The sequence below is a fragment of the Scyliorhinus torazame genome, chromosome 8 (genome assembly GCF_047496885.1).
Source record: "Scyliorhinus torazame isolate Kashiwa2021f chromosome 8, sScyTor2.1, whole genome shotgun sequence".
Classification (NCBI taxonomy): domain Eukaryota; kingdom Metazoa; phylum Chordata; class Chondrichthyes; order Carcharhiniformes; family Scyliorhinidae; genus Scyliorhinus; species Scyliorhinus torazame.
The window spans coordinates 61,378,420-61,394,317 of record NC_092714.1 but is presented as its reverse complement, the minus strand read 5'-3'; the positions used below and the strand labels follow the sequence as shown (position 1 = coordinate 61,394,317).

At 47.7% G+C, this 15,898-nt stretch overlaps 1 protein-coding gene and 1 pseudogene across 5 annotated transcripts in view; both read left to right on the top strand.

The window, feature by feature from the left end:
- stxbp5l (syntaxin binding protein 5L) overlaps nucleotides 1-15,898 on the top strand; it is an 879,402-nt gene that overhangs the window by 417,831 nt on the left and 445,673 nt on the right. For all 5 annotated transcript variants that reach the window (XM_072513712.1, XM_072513711.1, XM_072513708.1 and 2 more), the window contains exon 9: nucleotides 14,166-14,244. In XM_072513712.1, the coding sequence (XP_072369813.1) occupies nucleotides 14,166-14,244 (79 nt within the window). The remainder of the gene's footprint in view (nucleotides 1-14,165; nucleotides 14,245-15,898) is intronic.
- On the top strand, nucleotides 13,841-14,019 carry LOC140428981 (U2 spliceosomal RNA; annotated as a pseudogene).

The following is a 15,898-nucleotide window of genomic DNA, read 5'->3' as shown; positions in this document are numbered from 1 at the left end:
CTGGCAGCTGCTGTTAACCCTTTGTGGGATCTTTCCCTGTATCCTCTCATGTTTCTCTCAGACCAGATATTGCCAGACTTCCATGTTTCAAATGACACATCTTTCCATATTTTCAATAACAGCTAGCCCGCCCAGCTAGCTTGGTGGCCCCGCCCCTGGCGCCAGACATTCTCCCACCTATTTCTCCCCCCCCGCTCATACACACATATGCAAATGAAACACGATCCCAACACAATTGCCCGACAAAATAAAACGCTAAACAAAGAAAAGATCAAGCAAAAGATCCAGCATCCAACAAACACACCTCCATCCCCCAACAGTGTAAATGTAAACTTTTAACTCACTGAGCTCTGCAACTGGCCCCAAATTAATACAGAAGGCATTACAAATAACATCCACTGAACGAAAAACGAGAAACATTTTAAACATGAACGTTGCAGCAAATTTCAACGTTCTCTGTCCGCCACCAGCCTTTCCTTTTCGCAAAGTCCAGCGCTTCCTCAGGGAACTCAAAATAGAAATGTTGCTCCTCGTACGTGACCCAGAGACGGGCCGGATACAGCAGTCCGAACTTCACCATTTTTTTAAAAAAGGGTCGACCGTATCCCACTCTTCTCCTGGCCACCTCTGCACTCAGGTCCTGGTAGATCCGCAGGATACTGTTCTCCCATTTACAGCTCTGTGTCTGCTTGGCCCACTGTAAAATACACTCCTTGTCCAAATACCTGTGGAATCTCATCACCATTGCCCTCGGGGGGACGGGCGGGGGGGTCACCCAATCGTGACTTCCTCGTGAGCGCTCTGTGAGCCCTATCCACCTCCAAGGGTCGGGAAAATGTCCCCTCTCCCAGCAGCTTCTCAAACATACCCGCTATGTATGCCCCAGCGTCTGCTCCTTCGGACCCCTCCGGGAGCCCAACGATTTTCAAATTCTGCTGGCGGGACCTATTCTCTAGGTCCTCCACCTTCTCCAGGAGCCTATTCTGCTGGTCTCTCAGCAGCCCCACTTCCATCTCCACCTCAGTTTGATGTTCCTCCTGGTCAGCGCCTTCTCTACTTTCTGGATCGCCCGATCTTGGGCATCCAATCTAAGCTCCAGCCGCGCAATTGACTCTTTAATCGGGTTCAAGCAGTCCTGCTTCTGTTTGGCGAAGCCCTCCTGGATAACTTGCATCAGCTGCTCCGTTGACCGCTGGGTCGACAAGCCTGAGCTCCGGTCATCCGCCATGCTTTCTCCCAGTGCAGCTTCAGCCCAAGCCATCTCTGTCCGTCTGTTTCTGCCTTTGCAAGCTCTTCTAGTCCGCCTCTCCATGCACCGATGTGGGAATCCAGTACACAATTGCCCCTATCATCGATTTTCAAAATCAAGTCCGGTAACAAATCGTGGGAAAAGTCCAAAAGTCCGACCCGAGCGGGAGCTACCAAATGTGCAACTTACTCTTTCGTAGCCGCCATGGAAGTCCGGATATCTAAATACTTCTTGAATATTACGAGAGTTTCTAACTCAACCAAACTTTTAGGCAGTGAATTCCAGACTTCCACCACTCTCTGGGTAAAAAAAGTTTCACCTCAACTCCCTTCTTAGCCTTCTACCTCTTAGCATAAATCTATGCCCTCGGGTTATTGACCTCTCTACTAATGGAAATTGTACAGTAAGAAGTCTTACAACACCAGGTTAAAGTCCAACAGGTTTGTTTCAAATCACTAGCTTTTGGAGCACTGCTCCTTCCTCAGGTGAATGAAAAGGTAGGTTCCAGAAACATATATATAGACAAAGTCAAAGATGCAAGTCGATACAAGGCAAGCATTTGCAGGTAAAGTTATTACAGATCCAGAGAGAGAGGTAATCCCAGGTTAAAGAGGTGTGAATTGTCTCAAGCCAGGACAGTTGGTAGGATTTTGCAAGCCCAGGCCAGATAGTGAATGTAATGCAACATGAATCCAAGGTCTCGGTTGAGACCGTACTCATGTGTGCGGAACTTGGCTATAAGTTTCTGTTCTGCGATTCTGCATTGTCGCACGTCCTGATGGCTGCCTTGGAGAACGCTTCCTCCCCCACCTGTAGTCGTAGGGTTTGTGCCCATTAAACCCTCCGATAGCCCAACAATTCTCAAATGTTTCTATCTCAGCGGTTTTCCAGATCGTCCACCTTGGCCTTCATTGCTCTATGCCCGCCAGTCAGCATCACCATCTCCGCTTAAGGGTAAACAATTGGATCACTCTGGTTCAAGAGTGCCACCCTTGTATCACTGTGCCTTGCTCCTTTACCTTCCCATCCATCGCCAAGCAGGTTGCTAGCATCTCAGCTAGAGGAGAGGCCAAACTCGCCATTTTCTCCACTAACGAAGCTTGAGGGGCTTCTGACTCCGATAACGTTTTTTTGCCCGTCTGCTGCCTTGTGTTATACTTGTTGGGCACTACTTTTATGTGGGGACCTTATCCTATTAAACTACCCATGTTTCCCTCAAACATCACCCAAAATCTGGGTGAAAAGGGCCAAAAGCAACGTACCCTGGTGGGAGCCCCCGCATGTGCAACTGCTCATCACATAGCCGTCATCCAAAGTCTTAGATCCAGGTACTTTTTAAAATAGTTTCGGGTCTCTTCCTCCACCGCCAACTCAGTCAGCGCATTCCAGACACCCACCACCCTCTGCGTAAACAGGTTTTTCCTCCTGTTCCCTCTAATCCTTCTGCCACTTAGCTTGAATCTATGACCCCTGGTTTTTGAATTCTCTGCCAAGGGAAACTGGTTCCTCCCGTCTACTCTATCTCTACCCCTCATGATTTTGTAAACCTTAATCATGTCACCCCCCAGCGTTCTCTGTTCCAAAGATAACAACTGCAACCTCTCCAATCTCTCCTCATAGCTACAATTCTCCAGCCCTGGCAATATTCTAGTAAGTCTTCTTTGCACTCTCTCCACAGCAATTACATCCTTTCTGTAAGGTGGTGACCAGAACTGCACACAATACTCCAATTGTGGCCTCACCAGTGTCTTATACATTTCCATTGTTATATCCCTCCTTTTGTATTCTATGCCTCTGACAATGAAGGAGCGCATTCCATATGCCTTCCTTACAACCTTATCTACCTGTACTGCTACCTTTAGGGATCTGTGCACTTGCATGCCAAGATCTTTCACTTCATTTACCACTTTCAGCATATTCCTATTTATTGTGTATTCCCTTTTACTATTTGAACTATTTCTACTACTCCGGAAGGGAGTCAGGGGGCCGAATGGCCTCCTTCTGCACTGTAAATTCAATGATAATCTATGATTAATCTAGGACAAAGGTTCGGCACAACATCGTGGGCCGAAGGGCCTGCTCTGTGCTGTATTTTCTATGTTCTATGTTCTATGATCTCCCTAAATGCATTATCTCACACTTATCAGAGTTGAACTCCATCTGCAACTTTCCTGCCTTCTCCATCAACCCACCTATATCATTTTGGAGCTGACCGCTATCATCTACACTATCCTCTGCATGGCAAATATCTGTGTCATCTGCAAATTTCCCAATCGTGCCCCCCAAGTTCAAGCGCAAATCGTTAATACATAAAACAAACAGCAGGGGTCCCAACACGGAGGCCTGCAGAACACCACTTGAAACAGCTTTCCATTTGCAGGGGTAGCCATCTTTGTTTCCTGTTACCTAGCCAACTGTGGATTCAATTCAACACATTACCCTGTATCTCATGGGCTTTTACTTTTTTGTTCAGTCTGCCATTTGGGACCTTGTCAAATGCCTTACTAAAATCCATGCCACATCCACTGCACTACCCTCATAGATCCTCCTTGTCACATCCTCAAAGAATTCAATCAAATTTGTAAGGCATGACCTTCCCTTAACAAAGCCATGCTGACTATCCCTGACTAGTCCCTGCTTTTCTAAGTGACCGTTTAGCCGACGTCTGAGGATTGATTCTAACAATTTGTCCACTACCGGCCTATAATAGTTTGGCATTTCCTTCATACCCTTCTTAAACAATAGAACCACATTTGCATTTCTCCGGTCCTCCGACACCTCTCTTGTGTCTGATGAAGATTGGAAAATAATCCTCAGAGCATCTCTATTTCCTTCCTGACATTCTTCAACACCCTAGGAAACAATCATCCGGCCCTGGCGACTTATCCACTTTCAAGGATTCCAACACCTCTAACACTTCCTCTTTCGTTATGATTATTTTATCCAACATTTCATACTGCTCTTCTTGGATTACTAGATCAGCATCATCCGTTTCCTTTGTGAATACGGAGACAGAAATAATGTTTAAAATTCTTCCCATACCCTCTGCATTTCCACACATGTTCCCTTCTTATGGGTCCCATTTTTTCCTTCTGTCCTTTTGCTCTTTATATACTGGTAAAAGATCTTTAGGTTTTCCTTAATCTAGCTTGCCAATATTTGTTCATGCCCTCTCTTTGATTTCCATTTTTTTACTTGAACCCTGTAATTTCAGGGGCTGGTTTAGCACAGTGGGCTAAACAGCAGATTTGTAATGAAGAACAAGGCCAGCAGCGCGGGTTCAATTCCCGTACTGGCCTCCCAGAACAGGCGCCGGAATGTGGCGACTAGGGGCTTTTCACAGTAAATTCAATGAAGCCTACTTGTGACAACAAGTGATTATTAATATTATTACTCTATACTCCTCTAGGCTATCTGCAGTGTTGAGGTTTTTGTGACTAACATAAGCTTTATTTTTCTGTTTAATGTTCTCTATTTTATTAGACAACCATGGGGGTCTAGAATTGGCAGTACCATTCTTACTTTTGATGGGGACATGTTTGCTTTGTACCCGAAGGATCTCACTCATTAGTGCTTCCCACTGGTTTACCACTGATTTATCCTTTAGCAGTCTTGTCTAGTCCACCTCAACTAAATCACTTCTCAGTTTTGTAAAATTTGCCTTCCCCCAGTTTAAAACCTTTACTCCTGGTTTTTCTCTGTCCTTTTCCATAATAATACTAAATCTAACTGAATTGTGGTCACTATTCCCGATATGGTCGCTCACTGTCACTTCACCCACGCCCACTGTCATTTCACCCACATGCTCATCTTCATTTCCCAAGACTAAATCCAGAATTGCATCTCCTCTTGTTGGGCTTGTCACATAGTATTTAAAATAAAATCCTGGACACAATACAAGAATTCTTCACCCTCAGTGCCCCTTATATTGTTTGAAGGCCAGTTGAAATTGAGATGGTTAAAGCCTCCTATTATTGCCCTCTCTTTCTGACAGGCAGAAATGTGTCTAAATATATCTGCTTCTATTTCATTCTCACTCTTTCGTGGTCTGTAGTATACTCCTAGTAGAGTGACTGCTCCTTTTCTATTCCTAAACTCAACCCACAGAGATGGGCTCCCAATCCAACTAAGGAAAGGCTCTGAAAACTGGAAGGCCAGTCAGAGGCCCTACAAGTTCAGATAGGCATCCAGCTTCAGTACAATCTTAACCAGAAGGTACCTGCTCAGCCACTTAAAAAGAAATCAATAAAAAGTATAAAATCCAGTCATGCCAGCAGTGTGGAGGGAGTGGGAGAATATATTCTACTTTACCCCCAAATGTAGGCAGAGATGGCTTGTAGGATAGCTAATGCCTACTGCTGGACACCTGCCTCCAAACAGTTGATCTGCCCCTGTCACATCAGGAAACTCGGCTGATTGGAAAAACTCTTGCCTTTAACAAGGCCCTTCATGAGCCTAATTGCCCACCTGCCCCATGACGCAGGTAACCTTCCCAGGCCCCTAACTTGTCTCTCAAAAAATATCTAGCTCTGGTAATGGCATCCATATTTTGAGGACCTGGCCAAAGCAGTATTTTTGAACACATCCACTGCACTTCAGGCCTCCTTCTTGACTTCCAGGAGTGGGCTGGGAGCGAGGGAAAATATTTTATTGAGGCATTTATAATTTTAACATTCTAAACAACACAGCGGTCCAACACATGCAAAAACCCCATCAATAACATGCCAAACTTCCCACCGCCCTAACTCCTAGTTACCCATATATTAGATTCTCTGCCCTTATTCTTCACTTCCATGCCTCCCCCCCCCCCCCCCCAATTCCACCCCCCCCCTCCCCGTTTCACCGGGCCACCAGGGAAGCAAAGGTCAAAAGTCGGCTCTCTTCTCCCCCTGGGCTCCCGGATCTTCCGACACTCCAAATATTGCCACCTCTGGACTGGGAGTCACCCTTCCTTCCAGGACCTCTGACATGACTTCTGAGAATCCCTGCCAAAATCCCCTCAGCTTCGGACAAGCCCAAAACATATGTACATGATTCGCCGGACTTCCCCCGCACCGCCCACATCTGTCCTCCACCTCCTCAAAAAACCTACTCATCTGGGCCACAGTCATATGAGCCATGTGGACCACCTTGAACTGGATCAGGCTGAGCCTGGCACACGACAAGAATGCATCGACTCTCTTCAGGGCCTTCTCCCATAGCCGACTTCCATCTCCCCTCCCAACTCTTCCTCTCACTTCCCCAGTTGGAACCCCTTCCCACTCCATCAGCTCCTTATATATGTCTGAGACCCTCCCCACCCCAACCCCTGTTTTAGACATCACTGATGCGACCATCAATTCACTCAAGGACTCGTGTCAGAGTAAAACAGTGGTTTTAATTAATTATCAACTTTGCCTGCCTGCGACTGGTACAACTGAGGACAGTCCCATAGGCCAGCTTCTCTTATACTCCTTCAAGGGGGCGGAGCCATGGGCTGAGCCCGTACATGCTCCAACATCTCCCCCTGTGGGTGAAGCCATACAATGGCCCACAGATAAAACCCACAGGGTTAATAACATAGAATGTAACTGGTGAATTAACTGTATTTACAAACATAGAACATAACTGGTGAATTAACTGTATTTACATTCACCCCCTGTAAAAAAATAAAGTCCGGCGGGGGTGATGGGTCACAAGTTCAGCTGGTCGGGCGCCCGGATCGTACGCTGCGACCGCCGAAGCTCTGGTGTTGCAGCCGCTTCAGGTGGCTGGGGAAGTGGGTCCGGTGCAGCCCCAGGGTTGCACTCCAGGAGCGGCTCTTCCTGAACTTCATTCCTGTGGACTGGTGTGCCGGGTGGAAGGGAGCGCGGGAGCCAAATGGGCGCGGGGGCGCTGGGCATGGGAGAAAGCGCGGGGGGTACTGTGGACGTAGTGGTGGCGGAGCCTGCGGGCGCAAGGTTTCGGAGGGAGACGGTAACCTGTCGACCATCGGGGTGCTCAACATATACGTAGTGCGGGTTTGAATGCAGGAGCTGGACCCTCTCTACCAGGGGATCGGTCTTATGGGTCTGAACGTGTTTCTAGAGGAGAACCGGACCCGGTGTCATCACCCAGGGTGGGAGCGAGGCCGCTTAGATAGTCCCCCTAGGGAAAATAAAGAAGCGGTCATGAGGAGTCTGGTTTGTGGCCGTGCAAAGGAGGGACCTAATAGCATGGAGCGCATCGGGGAGGACTTCCTGCCAGTGAGAAACCGGGAGATTCCTGGACCGTAGGGTCAGTAGGACGGGTCTTCCAGACCATCGCATTCTCCCTCTCCACCTGTCCGTTTCCCCAGGGATTGTAACTGGTAGTCCTGCTCGAGGTGATGCCTTTCCTGAGCAGGTACTGACGCAGTTCGTCGCTCATGAACGACGAGCCCCTGTCACTGTGGACGTAGTTGGGGAAACCAAACAGGGTGAAGACACTGTGCAGGGCTCTGATAACAGTGGGGGTGGTCATGTCAGGGCATGGGATGACAAACGGGAAACGGGAGAACTCATCAATAATATTGAGAAAGTAGGTATTGCGATTATTCGAGGGGAGGGGTCCTTTGAAATTGATACTGAGGCGTTCAAAGGGCAGGGATGCCTTCACCAGGTGGGCCTTATCTGGTCGATAGAAGTGCGGTTTACACTCCGCACAGATTTGGCAGTCCCTGGTTACACCTTTGACCTCCTCGGTGGAGTAGGGCAGGTTGCGGCCTTGATATAATGGGCGGGCGAGTGACCCCCGGGTGGCAGAGGTCGTCGTGGATGTCCCGTAGTCGGTCCTCTTGCGCACTGGCGCATGTGCCGCGGGACAGGGCATCTGGGGACTCGTTGAGCTTCCCAGGATGATATACTATATCGTAATTATAGGTGGAGAGTTTGATTCTCCACCTCAAGATCTTATCGGTTTTGATTTTGCCCCGCTGCGTATTGTCGAACATGAAGGTAAACCTCCTACAACGAGATAGTGCCTCCAGTGCCGCACAGCTTCCAGAATGGCTTGAGCCTCTTTTTCGACCAAGGAGTTTCGAAGTTCAGAGGCGGTGAGGGTGCGTGAGAAAAACGCAACCGGTCTGCCTGCTTGATTGAGAGTGGCGGCGAGAGCGACCTCTGATGCGTCGCTCTCAACCTGAAAGGGGACGGACTCGTCCACCACGTGCATCGCGGCTTTGGCGATGTCCGCCTTGATGCAGTTGAAGGCCTGGCGGGCCTCGGCTGCCAGAGGGATAAGGGTGACCTTAAATAGTGGGCGGGCTTTGTCCGCATACTGGGAGACCCACTAGTAGGAAAAAATCCAAGGCACCTCTTGAGGGCATTGGGACAGTGAAGGAGAGGGAGTTGCAGGAGGGGGCGCAGACGGTCAGGGTCGGGCCCTAGGACTCCGTTTTACACGACGTAGCCGAGGATGGCTAGCCTGGTGGTGCAGAAAACACATTTCTCCTTATTATAGGTGAGATTAAGTTTTTGGGCGGTTTGGAGAAATCGGTGGAGGTTGGCGTCGTGGTCCTGCTGATCATGGCCGCAGATGGTGATGTTGTCCAAGTACGGAAACGTGGCCTGCAGCCCATACTGGTCCACCATTCGGTCCATTGCTCGTTGGAACACAAAACCCCGTTTGTGACGTCAAAAGGGACCCAGAGGAAATGAAAATGGCGGCCGTCTGCCTGAAACGCCGCGTAGTGGCGATCCTCCGGACGGATTGGGAGCTGGTGGTATGCAAACTTCAGATCCGCCGTGGAGAACACATGGTAGTGAGCGATCTGCTTGACCATGTCTGCAATCCGGGGAAGAGGGTACGCATCAAGTTGCGTAAACCGGTTAATGGTCTGGCTGTAATCAACCACCATCCGGAGCTTCTCCCCGGTCTTGACGACCACCACCTGAGCTCTCCAGGGGCTATTGCTGGCCTCTATGACTCCTTCCCGCAAGAGACGCAGGACCTCAGACCTAATAAATATTCTGTCCTGCATGCTATATTGCCAGCTGCGAGTGGCTACTGGCTTGCAATCAGCGGTGAGATTAGCGAAGAGGGAAGGAGGGTCGACTTTCAGAGTGGCTCGGCTGCACACAGTGAGTGGGGGCAGGGGTCCGCCAAAGCTAAGCGTCAGGCTCTTGAGATTACATTGAAAATCGAGCCCTAAAAGGATGGGGGCACAGAGGTCTGGGAGCACGTACAGCTGGAAATTAGTGTACCGCTAAGGTTACCGTAGTGCACCCTCGGATTTGTACCGAGTGCAACCCGGGGGCGAGGGAAATTATTTGTTGCGCCGGGAATATCGGGAGCGAGCAGCGGCTTACCAGATCCAGGTGGATGAAATTCTCGGTGCTCCCGGAGTCGAGCAGGCAAGGTGTATTATACCCGTTAACCCGTAAGGCCATCATTGAGCTCTTGAGGTGCTTGGGTCGCAACTGGTCCAAGGTGACTGCGCTGAGTTGAGGGTAACCGACGGAGTGGTCGGCTGTGCTGGGGCGGCCCCCCGGTGACTGTCCGAGCAGGTCGTACGCATCGAGCGGCGTAGCAGATGGCGTCCAAGATGGTGGCCCCTGTTGATCAAGCGTGGCGGGCGTTGAGGAAGATGGCGTCCAAGATGGCTGCTCCCATGGATCGCACGTGGCCGGCCGCGTGGGGAAGGATGGCCAAAATGGCGGCCCCCGTGAGTCGCACGTGCTGTGCGGAGTCGGAGTCGACAGGCACGCTGCGAGGCATTGCGAGGTCTGCTGGCCTGAGAGTCGGTAGTCCGGGTCTGAGAGTTCGCATGCTTAGGCTTGGCGAGGCAGACCTTGGCGGAGTGCCCTTTTCGGCCGCAACTGTTGCAGTGCGCGTTGCGGGCCGGGCAGTGCTGTCGAAGCTGTTGAGGCTGGCCGCAGAAATAACAAGACAACCCCCCATGATGAGCGGGTGGGCATGTTGCACAGGCCTGGGGTAGCCTGGTCGAGAGCCCACGAGGGGATCGAGTGTTCGGCCGGAAATGCAGTGAGGCTCTGGAACGCGACCTCCAGTGAAGTCGCCAGTTTCACCGTCTCGTCCAGGTCCTGGGCCCCTTTCTCGAGCAGTCACTGCCGCACGCAATTTGATCTGACCCCCGCAACGTAGACGGCTCAGACGGCGAGCTCCATGCGCTGAGTGGCTGAGTGTAACGGCCTGATAGTTGCAGTTGCGCGCGAGGGCTTTGAGGTCGTGCAGATAGTCGTCGAGTGACTCCCCGGGGCGCTGGCGTCGTGTAGTGAGAATATGTTGCGCATTGACCTTGTTCACAGTCCGCTCGTAGATGCGCTCGAGGATTGCGAGAGCGGCGGTGTATGAGGTGGCCTCTTCGAGTTGCACAGAAATGCGGTGACTCACCCGTGCATGGAGGAGACTTAATTTTTGTTTGCCCCTGATGGATGGCGTCGGCGACGCGGGAAGGTAGGCCTTGAAACACCGCAGCCAGTGTCAATAAATTTCCTCCGCGGCCTGTGGATCGAGCTCCAGTCTGTCAGGTTTGAGGGCTGACTCCATAATCATTTTTGTTCAGATAGTTAATTAAATTGATGCGACCATCAATTCACTCAAGGACTCGTGTCGGAGTAAAACTGGTTTTAATTAACTATCAACTTTGCCTGCCTGCGACTGGTACATACTGAGGACAGTCCCACAGGCCAGCTACTCTTATACTCTTTCAAAGGGGCGGAGCCATGGGCTGAGCCCGTACAAGCTCCAACATCCTCCAACATCTCCCCCTGTGGGTGAAGCCATACAATAGCCCACAGATAAAACCCACAGGGTTAATAACATAGAACATAACTGGTGAATTAACTGTATTTACAAACATAGAACTATACTGGTGAATTAACTGTATTTACATTCACCACAGTCACCTTATCCTGTAGACCCCTGAAAGGGAAGCGAGGGAAGCTTGGAACTTGCCTCCGGACAAAATCCCGTACCTGCAGGTTCCGGAATCCGTTCCCACCCGGTAACTCAAACTCCTCCTCTAGCTCCTCCAGGCTCGGGAAACCCTCCTCAATGAAGAGATCCCCAAATATCTCAATCCTTGCCCGCTGCCACCTCCTAAAGCCCCTGGAGAAAACCTGTGATTATCACAAATCGGTGACCACACCGACGCCCCCCCAGTCTCATGTGCTGCCTCCAGTGCCCCCACACTCTCAGGGCTGCCACTGCCACTGGACTTGTGGAGTAGCAAGCCGGCAAGAACGGCAGAGGTTTCGTTAACAGAGCCTTCAGACGCGTGCCCTTGCAAGATGCCGCCTCCACTCGCTCCCACACCGACCCCTCCCCCACTTCTCATTTCCTAATCATCGGACTATTGGCCGCCCAGTCATAGTTGATAACGTTCGGAAGGGCCAAGCCCCCCTCACCGTGCCCCCGCTCAAGAAGGACCTGCTTCACTCTCGGGGCATTCCCGGCCCATATAAAACCCGAGCCCACTGCGTTCATTTTCCTAATAAATGCCTTGGGGTTGAAGATTGGGAGACACTGAAAAACAAACAGCAATCTCGGGAGGATTGTCATCTTCACAGTCTGTACCCTCCCTGCCAATGACAGTAGGAACACATCCCACCTACGGACGTCCCCTTTCATTTGCTCAATCACCCTGCCCAAATTTAGTTTATGATGCTGACCCCAGTCCCTTGCCACCTGCATCCCCAGGTACCTAAAACTCCTTCCCACCATGTTGAACAGCATCTCCCTCAGTCTCCTCTCCTGCCCCCTTCCATGGATCGCAAAAACCTCACTCTTGCCCATATTCAGTTTGTAACCTGAGAACCGGCCAAATTCCTCCAGTATTCCCATAATTCCTGCGATTCCCCATAACGGGTCTGTTGTATAAGGGAGTAAATCATCTGCGTAGAGTGAGACCCCATGTTCACCCCCCCCCCCCCCCCCCTCACTATCTCCCGCCAAATGGGGGCCAAAAGCTCTGCCGAAGATCATAGAATTTCCAGTGCAGAAGGAGGCCATTCGGCCCATCAAGTCTTCACCAGCCCTTGGAAAAAGCATCCCACTTAAACCCACATCTCCACTCTATCCCCATGACCCAGTAACCCCACCTAACCTCTTTGGACACCAAGGGCAATTTAGTATGACCAATCCACGTAACCTGCACATCTTTGGACTGGGAGAAAACCGGAGCACCCGGAGGAAACCCACGCAGACACGGGGAGAACGTGCAGACACTGCACAGACAGTGACCCAAGCCGGGAACCGAACCTGGGACCCTGGAGCTGTGAAGCAACTGTGCTAACCACTGTACTACCATGCTACCCACTGTGCTACCGTACTACCCATTTTAACTCCATTGATGCCGTTGTATGCATGGCCCTTGGGAGAAGGGTGTGATTTTAATTGCACCCTTCAAGGTGAAGACTACACTGGTTCAGCAACACAATGATCACACACCCAAGTGCTATTTTGGAGTCAAAATACTAGCATTGAATTATAGCAATTTACATAATGGAAAGAGGTAATTCGCTTTGTTGTAAATATGCTTTTTTGTTGAGGCAATCACAATCTAATCCCATTGCACCAATTTCCCCCCGTAGCAAAAAAGGATGCGCTACACTATTTATTCAATACAGAAAGCCAGATGGAGCAAATTACACCCGTTTGCAATAATTATCCCCTTTTGGAAATAGAAAAGATTGCTCTGATTGATCCATGCATCATGAATTGATGCTGTTATTATTTTGTGCCAAAGTTGTTTCATAGGTTCTGATGTACAATCACACCATTTGTCTGATTCTAAATGGACTGCATGCTGGGATTCATCAACATGATGAATGTAATTAAATTATTGGGAGAAAAACAATGATAGCTCAGTTGACACATTTTAAGTCACATTTTTGATCTCGAAAAGTTGTTGATTCAGTTAACTGAAAACCTTGTAGTTACTGACTTGGGTGTGTCAAAAGAATGACTGCAAAGGTTTCAGTTTTAATACAGTGATATCACTAACTATATTCTCATTGGAAACCGATTATCGCTGAACTCAAGAATTCATGAATGATAGATTATGGTCCCAGAACACTGAAAACTATTATGAACAGAATTATGGTGGCAACATCAGCTGAATTATCCATTTGGGACTCCACTAAACAGAAGCAAGAACCCATGAGAGGAACACAGAAATTTGGGAGCAGGATGAAGGTGGTAGGGAATGGAAGAAGTGGCAAGAATGGTAAGAAGCCAAGAAAGGTGACAAGAGTCCAAAAAAGAGGAAGAGATGGGAAAAGGTATTGAACTGATGATCAAAGGAGATTTTATATGTAGTCTGCAAAATTGAATTGGTAGACCATATTTGGACTGACTTTCATTTGTGCATCCTTTCTGACATCTATGATGGAGTATAGCTATAACTATTGACTTCTTAAAAGGTTCAACAATACATGTTGAAGAATATTGATAAGTTGTGTGCAGTTATAAAAATAGAGCTGTCTTGCAAACTAAAAAGTTACGGGGTTACGATTGGGAAATAACAATTAATGAAATTCAGTTCCAACCTCAAAGATAAGATACATTTTCAATTTACAGTTGGGCAGTAAATGGAAGCAAGTCTTAAGTGAAAAATCTGTGAAAATATTAATAACAGAGTAAAGGTCAAATGGCATGTCTGTTCCTATCAGTTTAACATTTGACTTGTCTCCTATTTGGGAACCACATGTTTAATTGTTTTTTGGAACAGGAAAATGAAATAGGGGTTTGCTCATCTCCTTCACGCGCTGCTCTGGTATTGCGCTGCTCCAAGAATTAGCACATCTTCCCTCTTGGGAAGGCTGGGGATATTCGCTAAAATTAAAAATAAACAAAAACTCAGATTACAAGAACAGACAATCTGAACTGATCTTAATGTTCACTCCAATCACTGTTCACTCCAATATTATATCCACTTCCCTTTTTTATTGAATAGGAAAAGCCCAGCGGGATGGGAAAAAACCTGAGCCATGTAAACCAATCCTAAAAGTAGATCATAGGACGTCTAAATATAGGTAAGTGCAGTAATTTGTATTTATCAATTGTATCTTTAAGACTCCCTCTGGCAAATACACACTACCAGTAAAAGGGTTTTTCAACATCCTCAAAAGAATTTGCTAAATTTTGAAAATGAAAATCACTTATTGTCACAAGTAGGCTTCAAATGAAGTTACTGTGAAAAGCCCCTAGTCGCCGCATTCAGGTGCCTGTTTGGGGATGCTGGTATAGGAATTGAACCGTGCTGCTGGCCTGCCTTGATCTGCTTTAAAAGCCAGCTCTTTAGCCCTGTGCTAAACCAGCCCCTGTTCTGACTTTTGTTGCATCGATGGACTCATTGCATCTGCTGCTGTTGCTATTTTTGTTTCTTTAAAAAAAATTTATGGAGTCAATTGCTTATTTTCTGATGTATGTCAGTGCCTTCCTAGCAATAGTTACTGCTGTGATCTATTTGCACTACACACTTGGAGCTTAATTTGACACTGCAGAAGGAAAATAGATGTGATAATTGTTTGGAGATATTAAAATAATTCATTCACTTTGAATTGTCACCTCTCCCTGCAAAGGATGACATTTTTTTGTCTGAATGTTGCATGATATTTTCAATATTGCCTATCTTATCTTGTCCAGTCCAGCACTTCAGAATTATTCTGTATCTCTGATAACCCAAGAGCTTTCAACTGCAAACTACATTACTTGGTTCTTTTAATTGCAGTTTGTCGTAGGGAGTGCAGAAATAGACGTGTAGAGTAAAGAAGCAGTCTTGACTGCTGCCATCAAATATAATTCTCGAAGAAATGCTCAGCAACATTTAGTTTTAAATACATTTTTCTTCCAATCTTTTCTTCATCTCATTGATGCATCCCCACAGTTGCAAGCCGTTCCCCAGTACTGTAACCAAGAAACCATTCTTCCTGTGTGAGCTTGGACATTGAGTGCTTACATTCTACTTCTGGCCTCATCTGATGTTCATGTTTAAATTTTCCAGGCACGATTACAGGAAAGCATGTTTCTTACCCTCACCACTAGTCAATATTTTTGCATAGTGAGATAGGAAAATAGCTAAGCTATATAATCATAAAAGCAGATCATAAGACATGCAAATACAAGTAGATGCAGTAAGTTGTATTTATCAATTGTATCTTTAAGACCACCTCTGTAAAGTACACACTATGGAATGCTATCCTTTATTAAGAGAGGAATTGAACATCAAAGTAAGGATGTTATGCTTCAGTTATGCAGGGCATCGACAGACTGCATCTCGAATACTGTCTGAAGTTTTGCATTCCTTATTTGAGAGGATGTAAATTCATTGGAGGCGGTTCAAAAGAGGTTCACTAAACTGGTTATAGGACTAAAGGAGGTTTAAGAGATAGGGAGGATTTGAACATAAGGTTGTGAATTTTATAATCAATTTAAAAGAAAAATACTGCAGATGCTGGCAATTTGAAATGAGTTAATGTTTCAAGTCAATTATTGCAGTAAAAGTCATATTTGACTCAAAACTTTAACTCTGTTTCTTTCTTCACTGAGGTTGCCAGACCTGCTGAGTATTTTCAGCAGTTTCATTTTTATTTATAATGAAGGCAAAATTCTCCGCCTTGCACCGCCGGTGGCGGAGGTACTGATGAGGCGGAGAATCCAGCGGTAGTGAAGAAAACGGGATTGGCG